Source organism: Coenobita brevimanus, chromosome 71 (assembly GCF_032717465.1).
Source record: "Coenobita brevimanus isolate Jiangsu-jjx chromosome 71, ASM3271746v2, whole genome shotgun sequence".
NCBI lineage: Eukaryota > Metazoa > Arthropoda > Malacostraca > Decapoda > Coenobitidae > Coenobita > Coenobita brevimanus.
Window position 1 is genome coordinate 49,034,788 of NC_137024.1, and position 15,973 is coordinate 49,050,760.

Consider the following 15,973-nt stretch of genomic DNA (forward strand, 5'->3'; position numbering starts at 1 on the left):
GTGGGGCATTTTACCCTCCCATGGTGGTGGTAGGTGGTGGGGACCACCATCCACTCACCTGATGTAGTGCTACCTACTTCTTTCTTCATCTTTATTAAGCAATTTCTTTGTCTGCTTTCCCCTCCGTCTTTATCTCCCTTTCCCCCTGTCGCGTTTTATTACTCTTCATTTCACTTCAGGTGGCTGTACACAGAGTGACAAGCCTAATAGTTTCCCATAACCCTGAAACTGTTTACAGTGCTGTATAGTAACTATATAACCAGATAATGGGATGGCATGGTGCCTGCTATGATGCCCCTGCCAACTGGGTGGAATGCCATAAATGTGGTGTTCATTCAGGAACCAAACCTCCACAATTTTCCTTGTGTCATGAGATATTATCAACCACATGGGAAACATCAGTTCAGTGCGTGGGACTGCCCTGCAGAGGTGATTCCTTGCTTGCAGTTGATGGGTCTGCTTGGCCAGACAGACTGGGGTTGATCAACAACAACAACCCTCCCATGGTTGGGACAACTGTAGTATAGTACTGTACTTTATTTCAGGTAATGCTAGACAGTATCATTTAGCTATGAGAGAGAAGTGTAGGAGCTTAAGTGTTTATGTGGGTACCATGAACCCCCTTATATTAACAATAGCTTTAGTCCATAGCTCTAGCTAATGCCAGGCCATTTTATTTAGCAGAGAGTGAGTCATAGGAGACTGAGATTGTTAATGCAACCCAGATGATAATATATGATGGTAACAGTCACATTTAAAAATGTTAAATGTTATATATATGTATTTTTTTTTCTGAAATTTTCCTGTGTTTTCATAGAGGTGAAAACATAATCAAGGCGGAGCTACTTGAAGATGGTATTGCCCATGGAATGGGACCTTGAATGATGATTGACAGGATGAGTGATGATTTTCACTAGTTTGTTGATAGCATTCCTATGTTGTATTTTCATTTTTATAATTCTGAATCTTATCCATCATATTTTAACCATATCATGTTGGGACAACTCTTAATACTGTATGGATATTCTGTTCCAACTCTCTACCAATGACTATATGCATCTTGGAGTGAGCTGTAGGAGCCTGAGTGTTTCTAATGGAGAAGTTGAATGGGACAATGACTAATAAGAGAAATTTTTATCTAGATAATGCCAATGATACTTTCCTAAACAGAGCAAAGAAGTGGAACAGCTGAATGCAGCACTGGCCAGTCTTCGGCAGCAGCTGGTTAACACCCTAGAGGAAGCTGAGCGCGCACGACTCTCACTCAAGGCTAACCATCAGGTACATTAGTGAAGAGTGTATTGCTGCATTCGTCCATTCATCCATCATCCAATCCTATGGTGCCCCATCGGGAGCGTAAGACCCTGGGACTGGGCAGTTTGGTCCTAACATTTAAGATGAGAGTGATGCTGCTTTCATTGAAGCATATTTCGCTGGCATGATTAGTATTTTCTGAATGATAATTTAAACATTTGAAATCTGAAATTAGCACCTTCATTCAGATGGCATAGTTTATATTTTATTTGAGCCATGTTCAGTCTATCTATCTGCTGCCAGACACCTTAATCCTGTTTGGGGTGGCCACAAACAAATCACCTCTATGTTGCCCTGTCCCCCATCATTTCACTGCCCTGCTTCCAGATCACACTCCACTCCATCTTTCCAGCTCATCTTTGGCCTCTCCCTCCCTCTCCTCCCCTCCACCTCACTCACATACACTCTCCTCATTAATCTTTCGCTATCCATCCTCTCCACATTTCCAAACCACCTCATTGTATTTCTCTTTACTCTTTCTATCACATCCACATCCATGCCCCAATGCTCCTTCACTTCCTCATTTGTCAGTCTGTCTCTCTGTATAACTCCACATGCTCCTCCCAGAGACTCATTTCTACCACTCTCCCTCTTGACTTGTGTCCGAACAAGGTCCAAGGTTCACTTCCATATGTTAGAGATGGTATCACAATGCTGTCATGCAGCGGCGTTTTTTTTTTTTTTTTTTTTTTTTTTTTCACTTACCTGTTTCTTATCACTGCTTTCAAAGAACCAACAACCTTTCTTTCTTATTGTAAGCACTTCACCCTCCAAACATCCATCCTTACTCATCACACAACTGAAGTACTGTACTTAAATGCACTCGTATTTTCCATTTCCTCATTATCCAGCCTCAATGTACATTCAGTGACTTCATTTCTCTCGAAGACCATAACTTCTCTCATCCTACATTCATCTTAAGATTCCATTTCTTATACACTCCCAAACTCATTTACCAAGCCTTGCAGTTCTGCATCGTCCTGACTTAATGATACAGTATCATCTGCAAACAACGGTACAGGGAGTTTCCAAACTCTGCCCTCTCTCATTAGGGCTGCTCCAGCATCCAGTGTCCTACCTTGTACATTATCTCTTTCATAACCCCATCCATATACAGATGGAACAACCATAGCTACATGACACATCCCATTTTCAATCCAGGATTCAGATAGGAAGATTCACTCAGTTCACCATCCACACACATTGCAGCCTTAGCACCTTCATACATACTCTTCACAGCATTCAACAACTTCGTATTTACTCCACGTATTCATAATGTTTTCCACACTCCTTGTCTATCCACCCTATCATATGCTTTCTTCAGATCCATGTGGTCTTGCCTAAGTGACGTATTTTCTGCTGCTATAAAGCTCGAATTGGGAAAAGTTGTCAGTACCATCTCAGCACTTCTGCGGCACCTCGGTTTGGGTTACCTTTCCTAGAAGGGTAGTCAAGTCGTACCCCACCTGCTCGTGGTGACCTCGCAGACACCCTGTTTTTTTTTCCATTTCTGTTCTTTGTGTGTGTTTTTTTTTTTTCTTTCTTTTTTTTTTCTCCTAAATTAGGGTGACACAAACAGGGGTGGCGCTACCCGGGCTTATCCCGGGTAGTATTGTATATACTTTTTGCTGTTTTTGTCATTTTGTTTTGTTTTTGTTCTCCTTTAACCATGAGCAAACAACACCAATGCCCTCGCTGCAGTAGGTCTGTAGCAAAAAGTGCACAAGCACTGCCTACTGCAGTGAGTGGGTTCATATAGCTTGTGAAAATTTGGACGCCGGTAACTATCCATTTATGAAGCAGAGCCACCAGCTGGGCTTTCACTGGCATTGTAGCCAATGTATTGCACCAGTGGACGAGGTCTTGGTTGGTGGAGGAAGTAGTACCAAGAAGGAGTTTGAAGATAAAGTTTTTGCTCCGATCTTTCTGGCAATTAGAGATGTTTCAAATAGACTGGAGGCACTAGAGACCAAGGTCTCATCACCCATAGCAGTCACGCAAGATCAGGCCAAGTCATTTGCAGATGCTGTTGGCGGATCTCTCGTGGGGGAAGGGAAGGATCTACCTGGGGGCGTGATTGAGATCAGTGCTCATGGCCAGAAAAAAGCCATTCATAGTCAGCATGTACTGATTGTGAAACCAAAAAGTGGTGCTGATGCCCTGACAAATCAGATGGGACCAAAAGACATCAGAGGTGTACTTAACTCGATATCGGATGATAGGCTGGTCGGCTGGTAATGAAGTTTCCATCAGCTGAGGCCAAAGGTGAAGCAACTGGGATGCTGACTAATCATTTTGGCTCTGAGGGCACTTTTTGCATATCAGAGCCAAACAAAATGTTGCCTAAAATGACCGTGACAGGCCTTTCCTCTTCCTTGGATGACTCTGACATCATCCCAAACATTCTGAGAAAAAAACAATAAAATTAAGATGCTCATTGATCAAGGTTGTACCCTCAACCTTCTCTTCACAAGAACAAGGAATGACACCAAAACTGCTGTCTTGAAGATGTCGCCAGAGGTGAGATCCTCTATTGTAGAACAGGGCAGTTACATCTATGTGGATCTTAAGATGCCGTGCTTTCAATAGCTTCTGAGTTGCACAGTGTCATCACTGTCAAGGCTTTGGTCATACATTTGAGAGATGTTCTAGGAAAAATGATGAACCTAAATGCGTCTTTTGTGCTGGAGCCCATAAATCTAAGGATTGTAGTAACAGAAATTCTCCCAAATGCATCAACTGCTCTTCTTTAAGACATCAAATTACTAATTTAGATTCACAGTTGGTTGCCCATTTTGCATCAAGTAGAGACTGTCCAGTTATGATTTCTCATAGGAATAGATTGATTGCAAACACCAGTTTTGACCATTCAAAAAATCGACTACATCCCTCTTGAACCAGTTAAGGATGGGTCTTTTAAATATTCGTTCTATCCGTAGTAAGATAGACTATATTAAAAGAAACTCTAAATCAGCACGAGCTTGACATTTTGTGCTTGACTGAAACCTGGTTGTATGAGTCTGATATCGATATTATTCATAATGCTTTGCCTAAGACATTCTATTATTAGTATTCCCAGGCCTGCTGCTGACTATCCAGGAGGAGGCATAGCACTCATCTACTCGGCAGGACTTGCAAACGTTTCTCTCATTGACTCAGACCTGATCCCATCTTCATTTGAATTTATGGAAGTATTAATAAATTTCCATCAGAATACCATTAGAATTGCAATTGTCTATCGACCAGGTCATTCGGGCAGAGATCGAGGTTTTGTGGAGGAGTTTGGGCAGTTTCTTGAAGGGTTTTCTCTTAAACCTGGAGGACTTCTTGTTTGTGGTGATTTCAGTTATTGGGTTGACAGTCCAGAGTCAGAACCATTTTCTTCAGAATTCCTCAAGTTGATCATCCAGAACAATTTTTTCAATCATGTGAATAAGCCAACTCACGTCTCAGGACATGTCCTTGACTTCATCCTGTTGCCTGTTGGTTGCAGGCATGTATCAGATGTGGAGGTTGACTCATTTGACCCCTCATCTCTGATCACTCTTAGTTTTGATGTCCCGAAATCCCCTTCATTAAAAAGGTCATCAGGTTCAGAAATTACAGGAATGTTGACCACCAGCTGATGTGTCATGAAATTGATCAGTGGAGGAACGATTGGGCAAATATGAATTGGAGCAGATGGGAGACGTGGAAGGTGTGTGTAAGATATTTACAGAAGAAATATGTGCAGCATGTGATGTGGTGTGTGGAAGGAAGAGAAAGCGGAGGGGGGTACAAGGAACAGCGTGGTGGACTGAAGAGGTGAAACAGGCTGTGGCACAAAAGAAGAAAGCATACAATGAATGGGTGAGGAATAGGGGCGTGGAAGAAGTTGAGAGACGGAAGAGAGAGTTATATGTGGAAAGGAAGAGAGAGGTGAAAAGATTAGTAAGAGAGAGTAAGAAGAGAGTGGATGAGGAATTTGGAAGGAATTTGAGTGTAAAGTGGAGGGACTGTAAGAAAATGTTCTGGAGAGAAGTGAAAAGAGTAAGACAGGGTGGAAGTGAAGTTAGCAGGGGAGTGAAAGATAAAAATGGCAGATTACTAGTGGAGAAGGGAGAAAAAGTGAGCAGATGGAGAGAACACTTTAAGGAATTGTTGAACGTAGAGGATGGAAGTAATGCGAGTATAAGTGGCTGGGGAATGGCTGGGAGAAGGAGGGAGGTGAGAAGACATGAAGAAATCAGTAGGATAGAAGTTGTGGAAGCAATGAAGAAAGTTAAATCGGGGAAAGCCTCAGGAATTGATGGAGTGTGTGGTGAAATGCTGAAGCATGGGGGAGAGATAGTAGTTGAATGGATGTGGAAGATGTGCAGATTGGCCTGGGAGGAAGGTAGAGTCCCGGAGGATTGGAAGTCAGGTATAATTATTCCCTTGTACAAAGGAAAAGGGGAAAAAGAAGTGTGTGGTAATCATAGGGGCATTTGTCTTCTTAGTATAATAGGAAAAGTGTATGGTAGGATACTTATTGACAGAGTTAGAGAAAGAACAGAGAAATTAGTTGGAGAAGAACAGGGAGGCTTTAGGAAGGGAAGAGGTTGTGTAGATCAGATATTCATTCTTAGATCTTTAGTGGAAAAGTTTCTAGAGAAGGGAAAGAAGTTGTATGCGGCTTTCATGGATTTGGAGAAAGCATATGACAGGGTGGATAGACAAGGATTGTGGAAAGTGTTAAGAATATATGGAGTAGATGGGAAATTGTTGAATGCTGTGAAGAGTATGTACGATGGTGCGAAGGCTGCAGTGCGTGTGGATGGTGAACTAAGTGAATTTTTCTCTTTGAAAGTTGGTTTCAAACAAGGATGTGTCATGTCTCCATGGTTGTTCAATCTGTACATGGATGGGGTAATAAAAGAGGTACAAGGTAGGGTAGTGGATGTTGGAGTGGCCCTGGTGAGAGAGGATAGTGTTTGGAAACTCCCTGTACTGTTGTTTGCAGATGATACTGTGTTGTTGAGTGAAGACAAAGGGGAGCTGCAAGGCTTGGTGGATGAGTTTGAGAGAGTGTGTAAGAAACGGAACCTAAAGGTGAATGTAGGGAAGAGTAAAGCGATGGTCTTTGAGAGAGGTGAAGTTAGTGAATGTACAGCGAGGTTAGATGGTGAGGAATTGGAAAATGTGAGTACGTTTAAGTATTTGGGTAGTGTGATGAGTAAGGATGGAGGTTTGGAGGGTGAAGTGCTTGAAAGGGTACAGCAGGGAAGAAAGGTTGCTGGTTCCTTGAAAGCAGTGATAAGAAACAGGGAAGTGAGCATGGAAGTGAAAAAGTTACTACATGACAGTATTGTGATACCAACTCTAACGTACGGAAGTGAAGCTTGGACATTGTTGGAAGGACACAAGTCAAGAGCGAGAGCAGTGGAAATGAGTTATTTAAGAGGAGCCTGTGGAGTCCCGTGGAGAGACAGGCTGACGAATGAGGATATAAAGGAGCGTTGTGGTGTGGATGTGGATGTGATAGGAAGCATTATGAGGAACACACTGAGGTGGTTTGGCCATGTGGAGAGGATGGAGGGCGAAAGACTGACGAAGAGAGTGTATGTGAGTGAGGTGGAGGGGGGAAGAGGGAGGGGGAGGCCGAGGATGAGATGGAGGGATCGGGTGGAGAGGTATATGAGAGAGGGGGCTGTGAGTTGGGAGCAGGGCAGTGAAATGGCAGGGGACAGGGCGACTTGGAGGCGATTTGTTTGTGGCCACCCCAAATGGGATTGAGGCGTCTGGCAATAGATAGATAGATAGTTTAAACTCCATTGATTCTTCAAGTCTTTCTTATGATGAATTGGTTGATATTTACAACAATGAGCTTAGGTCAGTTTTTGACCATTATTGTCCTGAGGTAGTAAAAACAATCACTGTACGTGATAACTCTCCGTGGTATGGTCCATCTATTAATTCTTTGCGTAGACAACATAGAAGGGCAGAACGTGAGTGGCACTGGCAGCGGACCAAAGTAACTTTTTTCCATTATGTTTTTGCGAGAAGAGCAGTCGTTCACACCGTGAAAGCCCAAAAGACTAGGTATTATCAAAATAAAGTTGATTCATGTGGTGGTGATAAAAAAAAACTGCAGTTGTGAACAATTTGGTTGGTCGGAGGAATGTACCAAACCAACTTCTGTATCTGATGCCCAATTGGCTTCTGATTTTGCTTCATTTTTTACAAGTAAGATATCTCGCATAAGAAGTGATTTAGACAGCAGTTCTCTTAGTGAAGCGTATTCAGTTGACTTCCAGCCACGGTGCACCAAGGATCATTTGCTTTCAACATTTCATCTGCTGGATGTAAACAGAGTCAAATGTTACATCAGAGAACTTAATAAAACATTTTGCTCACTCGATCTGTGTAACATGTCACAACTGCCTGATGTGTATGAGCATGCTGCAGACTTTATCTGCAACATAATAAATAGATGCTTCTTAGAAAGTAATTTTGTGCAGTCTGAGAAATGTGCTTTGCTTAGGCCCCTAATTAAGAAACCTGGCCTTGATGTCGAGAGCATGACAAATTATTGTCCCGTCTCTAACCTGTCTTTCTTATCCAATATTATTGAGCGGGCCATACTCGATCAACCCGTACCACTACTGGAACACAACTGAGTTGTTCCTGTTGTTCAAGCTGCATACAGAAATTACCATTCAACTGAAACTGCACTAACAAGGATTCAGAGTGACTTGGTGGCAAACACTTGTAGTGGGATGTCCTCTCTCCTAGTTCTGTTGGATCTGTCTGCAGCTTTTGATACAGTAGATCATAAACTATTGTTGGGTGATCTGTATTTTTATGGCGTTCGTGATAGTGCCTTTTTCCTCCTTAAGTTATATCTGTCTGACAGATCTCAGAGAGTGGTTGTTGAGTACGCTAGCCTGATTCTTCTCCACTTCTATTTGGAGTCCCTCAGGATCAGATTTGGGTCCAGTTCTATTTACTATCTACACAAGTAGTTTATCATCTCTGCTCATGATGTGTCCTGTCATTTTTACGCTGATGACATCCAGCTCTACATTAAGATGTCAGATATCAATGATACTAAGACAGAGTTTGAATCTCTAATGTCTGATATTAAGATTTGGATGGCTAAGAGGAAAGTTAAGCTGAATGATGGTAAAACTGAGATCATCATCATCAGAGGAAACAGAAGGGGTGATGACACTGACAGTGCCCTAGCTTTGAACACTGGCATGTCACAGCTTCATCCAGTCAGTTCTGTTCGAAATCTGGGTGTTTATTTTAATTCTAAGTTAAATTGCAAAGAACATATTAATCAGGTTGTAAGAGGGTGTAACTTGCATATTAGAAATCTGTACTCAGTGAGAAAATTCCTGAATAGACGGTGCCTCTTAACATTGGTCCATGCAGTGGTCTTGTCTCGTGTTGATTATTGTAATTCACTGTGGGTTGGTCTTCCAAATAATATACTAACAAAAGTTCAGTCTGCGTTGAACAGGGCAGCACGGCTTATCTATGGTTCCCCTCCCGAGAACCTCAACTACCCTGTTTCTGATTGAGTTGCATTGGTTACCAGTAAAGGCTAGAATTGAATTTAAACTGTGTCTTATTACATTCAAGGTTCTTAAGTTTAGTGAACCGGAGTGTCTTGCTGAATTGTTAAAACTCCCATCGGCACGCCCGGGTGTGATGTTACGCAGTGAAGATGATTCTTTGAGTCATGATGAGCCAGGAGCCATTCACCAGTCATCTTTCTCTGATCGTTCTTTTGTGCATAGAGCCCCTAGATTATATAATAGATTGCCATGGTCCAGAAGACAACTCTCTACTGTTGAATCCATTAAGAGACAGCTGAAAGCCTTTCTTTTTTCAAAATGCCATGACCTGGAGAGAGGTACAATGACGGATGATTACAGGGTTTAATTATTGCCACTTTCATGTATATATGATGTAGCTTGTATTATATACAAGAAATGTCACAATTCTTGTAATTGTAAAAATAATGTATGTGTGTCGAGCACTAGTGAATTCCCAAAGGAAGAACTGGCGCTTTTGAGAAACAAAAGCCAGATTATTATTATTATTTCTCTAGAAATTTTTCCACTAAAGACCTAAGGATGAATATCTGATCCACACAGCCTCTTCCCTTCCCAAAACCTCCCCATTATTCTCCAGCTAATTTCTCTGTTATTTCCCTAACTCAGTCAGTAAGTATCCCACCATATACTTTTCCTGTTACACCAAGCTTATGTTACTAGCTACCTTCAGATGCATTTATCTGGCATTAGGAGAGACTTCTGAACAGCAAGAGTTGAATATAGCTTTCATCACCCACCTTCATAATCGGTATAAAATAAAATGGAGAGGTAAATTGAGATGGTTTGGGCATGTGGAGAGGATGGGGGATGATAATTGGGTGCAGAAAGCAAGAAGTGTTAACGTTAGGGGTAGGGTTGCAAGAGGTAGGCCAAAAAAGACCTGGGACAAGGTCATTGAGTGTGACCTCAGGGATAAGGGACTGAATAGGGAAGCTGCCAGGGATAAGGGACTGAATAGGGAAGCTGCCAGAGATTGAGCAGCGTGGACAGCTACCATTAGGTGACCAAAGCTGATGCATGCAAATATGTTGGAACAAAACAAAAACTTTCATATAGAAGGCCTAGGATGAAGAAAATTATTTGGAGGTACAGTAGAAGTCCTATTTTTCGGCATCTATGGGACCAGGCTAGTGCTGAAAAATCAAAATTGGCGAATTATCAAAAACCCTACCCACTCAATACCTTATATGTTTCGGTGAACACTATCATCACTACTCATATCATTACAAATGTGCTTGGAGAGAGTACTGTATACTGTTTGATACTGTACAATACTGTAATGAATACAGTACTATACATGAATATGAAAAATAAAGAAATTAGTGAACATACTGTATATAAATGTAATGGTACAGTAGGCCTACAAGTTCACATGCACTTACCTAAACTTATAGTAGGTTCCTTATTTACATATGTACAATAGAAGGGGTTGATTGGACTCTGCTACTGCTGGAAGAAGTCCCCAGCAGTAGAGGGTCCTCATGGAGAATTTCAAGACTGACGAAAAAAATCGGAAAATCTGCCGACCGATCGGAGATTTTCGTAAATGGGACTATTTCTCAAAACTGCCGAAATGTCAGATTTGCCGGGGAATTGGATGCCGAAGAATTGGACTTTTACTGTAGCAAGATTTGAAATAAACACATTATGTGATGGAATGTGTTAAGGTGTGAGACATACTAAAAAATTGTTGAACTCTACCATAAGTCTGTTTATGAAGAGCACTTTAATACAGTTCAGAGTATTAGAACTGTAGATGGTAACATACTGCAGATACTGTCTTTAAAAAAGGCCTGATTTTTGTAATGTTCTCCAACAGGTTGACATGGAGGCCTTGAGGAGAAAAGCTGAGCAGATTGCAGAGAAGGTTGAATTTCTGTCTCATCGTGGCCAGCTCAAGGACTCCATCATATCTACCTTAGCCTCACAGATACGGGCTATCCTCAGGTAGGAACCCTTATGTATTTTCTAAGTTTCATATGACTGAAGGTACTCTCAGGTAAAGTGAGATTGGTTTTACTATATCATAGTGTAGCTTCTTAGAGATGTGAGGAGCATTGTAAACCTGATCCACATCAATGAAAGTAGGAAGATTTAGAGCTTAGAATAGGAAACATGGAGGTATTAACGTGTTCAGTCTGACAACATATACTAAATTAAAGTGCAAGGCCAATGCCTTGCACTTTAATTTAGCTTAGGAGAGATCCCTCATGTTGAAGGGATTAGAAGCATTCTGCATTGATTCTTTCATCTCTAGAACATACTTCTTATTGTATTTGACATAGGAGAGATCCCTCTTGCTGAAGGGATTAGAAGCATTCTCCATTGATTCATTCATCACTAGAACGTACTTCATATTGTATTTGGCTTATGCCAGACAGTTTTATTCAATGTTGGAGAGGCATCAGGTTGACAGGGTTACCACGCTCATCGATAATAGCTCCCTGTGCTGTTTTGCCTTTTTGAGAGATACTCAGAGATGAAGATTATTGTGCAGTCCATTCTCTTTCGACCTGTATTATCGGAGCTGACACTGTTTGTAGCACATATAATGGTTTTTGGGTTGTTCTGTCCGTAGGTAGTGCAGTTTCACATTGAATTTCCATTTTCCATGTAGATCAGTTATATGATTAGATATACACAGGGTCAGAGAGAGTTTGTAAAGATTACCACTATAGAATCCTGCTTGTACCCTTAACCCGTTAACTGCTCTATACAGCCTGGGCTGTTCCAAGTGCAACTGCTCAATACAGCCCTGGCTGCACAGGAGAATTTCGAGTATAGTGCCATGGTGACCAAGGCTGACCCATGCAAGCATGTTTGAGCCTTCAAAACAGAAACCGAGAAAGAAAATGAAAACCATACATTCAAATAGGGAATCAGACACTTCGATGTTCATCCATGGCTTTACCAAGGTAAATATTGAGCTAATAATTCGTTACGATATACTTTGGCATGTGTTCTCTGAATTCCTAAGTCAAAATTTGGCCTTTGGGAAATTTCATTTTTACCCCTATGTCTGCGCACCACAGACACCTCCATGAAACCGCCATGCGCAGTTAACGGGTTAAAGTACAAAACAACACCTGCAAAAAGTTTATTCAGCAATAGTTTGTTGAACAAATCAGTTAGTGAGTATTAGGCATCTCAGTTATATTTGTATTTTTTTTTAGGGGAGAAAGGTATATGAGTATGTGCTTGAAGTACAAATTGATATGAGTCACACATCAGTAAACAAAATAGGTGGGCTGTGCTTGATACATAGTATCATCAAAGTCATATACTGTACCTGTATTGTATTTGCAAGTTACCATTGTTGGTATGTATTCAACAGATCAGGCAACATGGGTGTAATTGTCAACCAGCTGCGGTGTCTGGGCAAGACTGAGGAAGAAGAGGCGGGTCACAAACAGCCTTCGGGTACCAGTGCTGCTCCAGCAGTGCCAGACTTTGATGTAGAAGCTGTCTGCTCCTTCCTCACTCAGCCAGGCGAGGTGAGAGGCCAGGGAGGTGGAGCAGTGGAGAGGGAGTTTAGGGATGTAAGAAGGATTAGGAATGTACTGTATGTGTTGTATCTATCTTTGTATGTATGTATTATAGTGGCTGACCTATGGGATAGATATCAGGAATGTAAACTGAAGGAAAGTTAGGTTGTTAAGAAGCCTTTGGAATAAGAGAGAGAGTGAGAGGATACACAAATGATCAAATACATTATAGTATTATTCAGAAAATAAGGTAAAAGAAAAAAAAGATGGAGAGTTAGCATTAAACAAGAGGCAGTTTTTTAGGTTTTATTTGTTATTATTATTTTTTCTGAAAGAAAAGTAAGAAACTGATGGAAATAGATGTTTTAAAAAAGAGACATGGCAAGTAAAAATATAAACTGTAATAAGAAAGGAATTTTTATTAATTGAGAAATAGTTTGCATGAGTCATTGAGGAGAAGAAATATAATTTAATTTTCTGAGAGTAGCTCATAACTACTGCTTCTTTGTCACATATAAGGAATTTTTGTGTTTAAATATACAGTACTTGTCTAGTGAATAAATTTTGGTCGTACAGTATTTGAAATTCTTGATGGATGTCCAAGAATATTGTAAGTTAAGTATGTTACAGCATAGTTACATTCATAGTTTGTGGTACTTGTACTATAAAAAGTACTGTATATAATTGAGCATTTGTGCCGTATATAATATCTTGGCTCATCACTTTCCATACTGTATACTGGTACTGTAATTGATTTTGCATTGATTTGATGAAAATTATAAACAAAATATTTATGATATCACATCTGAACTTATTCCATAACTTTCTTTACTAACAAGACAGCCTCTGGGAAAATGGGTGCTTTGATAATTTAAGTTACTTGGATATCTTATATAAGTCCTTGGAGCTTCATGGTTTCAAATAATATTCATTGGGAATGTAAAATGTCACACTAATCCTGTTAAAGAGTAATGGTAGTTGTCCCTAACAGGGTTAAAGGTATTGCTGTCACAAATATCTTACTACTGTATGTACATTATATAAAGGCCATGCTATTTATTACTTATAATTTCTCATTGGTAAAGGGTTATCATTACATGATCAGAATCAACATGTTCAGCCTGTCTTATTGAAATATGCTTAATGTACAGTATTGTGGCAAATTAACCATTTCTTACTGATAGTGTAATAAAAATGCTGTCCTTTTCCAGCTAGAAGCTAGCTGTAGCGAAGTAGTAACTATTATGTGAAAGTACAGTATAAAAATGCATGCACTCATTAGTTCCGATGGTGCACACACCATTACCCATATGCAGCATACTGGTGCTCTGGTACAATGCACAGTATTGCTCAGATAATGGAAAAAGGGAAAACATTCTTTACCAAAGACATTTAATGTGGTATATTTCAGATTTAAAATTTAATGTGTTCCTGCAACCTCACACTTTATTTCCAGGCCTTGAGTTCATAAAATGACTTGGAGTACAGCAGGCAGCACAGGCAGAGATTATTCCACAACTTACGGGTAGTTCAGTGATGTAGCTTAGAACAATTGGTGGGCAATCTGAATAACCAGTGGTGCAAGTCTTGCTGTTAGTACGGTTGTATTTTTTTCCCCAGTTATTAAAAATGGTGTGATATGCTTGCTTGTTACACTGACAACTTGGACTTATCCTTGAATGCCATTTGTTCAGTATGGAGTGATATGATATTTGTTGCAAGCATGGAATATCTAGCCACTGAGAGTTTTGATGTAGTAGTCAAAGTATAGTCACACAGTTGTGATTTACATCAGATACCTGTATTACAGTTCCTATATCACATTTTTAGCACTGAAATACAAAATGAAGTGTTATTTAATAATGTCTGTAATGCTTTTCTACATGTTTCATCTTTAACCACTTTTCTCCCAGAACAAGTAATAAATACAAACTCTTTAAGTTAATAAAGAAATATTTACAAAGGAGATGAGAACAGAGTTGTGTTACTGAGCAGGCAGATAAGTGTCACAGGAAGAACCTGAATAGAGGTCATGTCCTCTGAGCTCACAGTACTTGTGGATATCTGTCCTACCTTATTACCTGAACAGCTATCTCTTGGAGAAGAAGGCTTGTACTCTTTCAGAATTTGAAAGGAGAGTATTGTTGAGAGATACAACTTACTATGAGCATAATGCTGAATCACACAAATGTTACTCAGCCAATTTTCTAATTTTCTGAAAGAGTACATAAGACTAACACATTTTTTTTTTTTTTCTTAATTTTGATTGGGACTTCATTTTGAAGTACCGGGTATATACTAACCTAAGGAGACTGCGCTTGTGGCTTTTTCTGTGCTTGCCATAATAACAGCCTAATTAGTGACTAGGTTTACTCTGCTGGCATATGCAGCTTTGTTAACTATTCAGCTCTCTCTTTTATAACTTTCCTTCTGTGCCTATACCTTTGTAGTTAGAGCTATCATAGATTACCTAATTGATATCATACATTCATTTGGATGCTGGTATTTACAGCTTTATTCTTTTCTTAATGTTTTAATGATTGCAATATAAATTGCCATAAACATCTTTCAGAATATAAATTACCATAAACACCTTTCAGAAATTTGAAAGACAATAATGTATCATTCACAGTGATTACTCTTACCTCTGTAATTTATTCAATGATTAGAGGAGCAAAATTTTATTGATACCTGTTTTTTAGCTCTGCGCTTATACAGCAATGCACGATTCATGCTGGGTTTGTAGGCTGAATCTGTGTACTTAAATTAAGCAGAATCTTAGGAACATTTTCAGATCTGATTTTCATATATCTTTATTGGCATTGTCTTTGCATTCTTTTAGATATCTGTTGCTCATCTGTTAGCCATGTTCAGTAATTCTTCAATGATCCACTTACAATGCTTTCTCCTCTTACTCTTCAGATGGCTTCCTTGCCTCAGTCACCCACCTTGGAGCCACCTAGTCACATGAACCTCCAGTCCCACATCTCACTAGCTCCTTCCACTACTGAACCGGGGCATGCCCGTCCTTTGGCCCCCCGGGACTCCTCACTGCTCCAGCACAGAAAATCACGAATACCGCGAATATTGACTCCTCCTTCTAAGCCTAGCCCTAAGCCCAACACCATAGAATATAAGCCTCTTCCTGTAACTCTGAAAGTGACAAAGCCACCTGTACAAACTTTCAAGCTTGTTCCAAAGACTGAACCTAAGAGCACATCAGCTCCTGAACAGCAGCGAGTAGAGCCTGCCCCACAGTCTTTACAAACTAAGCCCACACCAGATCTTAGGCAGGCTGTAAATTCCTCACCTCCCTCTGCCACAAATGTTGTGAAGCCGGTGATGACATCCACCCCAGCCAAGGCCACTGGCACAAAGGTTTACCAAGTCTTCTTATTTATCTGCCATAATAGTTTTTGCTGCTTAAGTAGTAATGTTGTCTTATTATAGAACTGTATGATATTTCTTTTCATACTGTTACTTCTCAGACAGTGAAGAGGTGTTTCATTTTTGCTTGGAATTGCTGCATTTTTGTTTGGAACTGCAGTATAGCTTGAAGTTTCAAAACATTAAAGTTATTGTTTTCAA

At 40.2% G+C, this 15,973-nt stretch overlaps 1 protein-coding gene across 7 annotated transcripts in view; it reads left to right on the top strand.

Annotated features, from left to right (window-relative positions):
- LOC145406856 (uncharacterized) overlaps window positions 1-15,973 on the top strand; it is a 560,030-nt gene that overhangs the window by 527,412 nt on the left and 16,645 nt on the right. For 6 of the 7 annotated variants that reach the window (XM_080277963.1, XM_080277968.1, XM_080277965.1 and 3 more), the window contains 4 exons: window positions 1,171-1,281; window positions 10,720-10,847; window positions 12,235-12,394; window positions 15,308-15,763. In XM_080277963.1, coding sequence (XP_080134089.1) covers window positions 1,171-1,281; window positions 10,720-10,847; window positions 12,235-12,394; window positions 15,308-15,763 — 855 coding nt within the window. Of the gene's footprint in view, window positions 1-1,170; window positions 1,282-10,719; window positions 10,848-12,234; window positions 12,395-13,841; window positions 13,978-15,307; window positions 15,764-15,973 lie in introns of those variants that run through there. The other variant, XR_013898600.1, reaches the window with a different exon arrangement.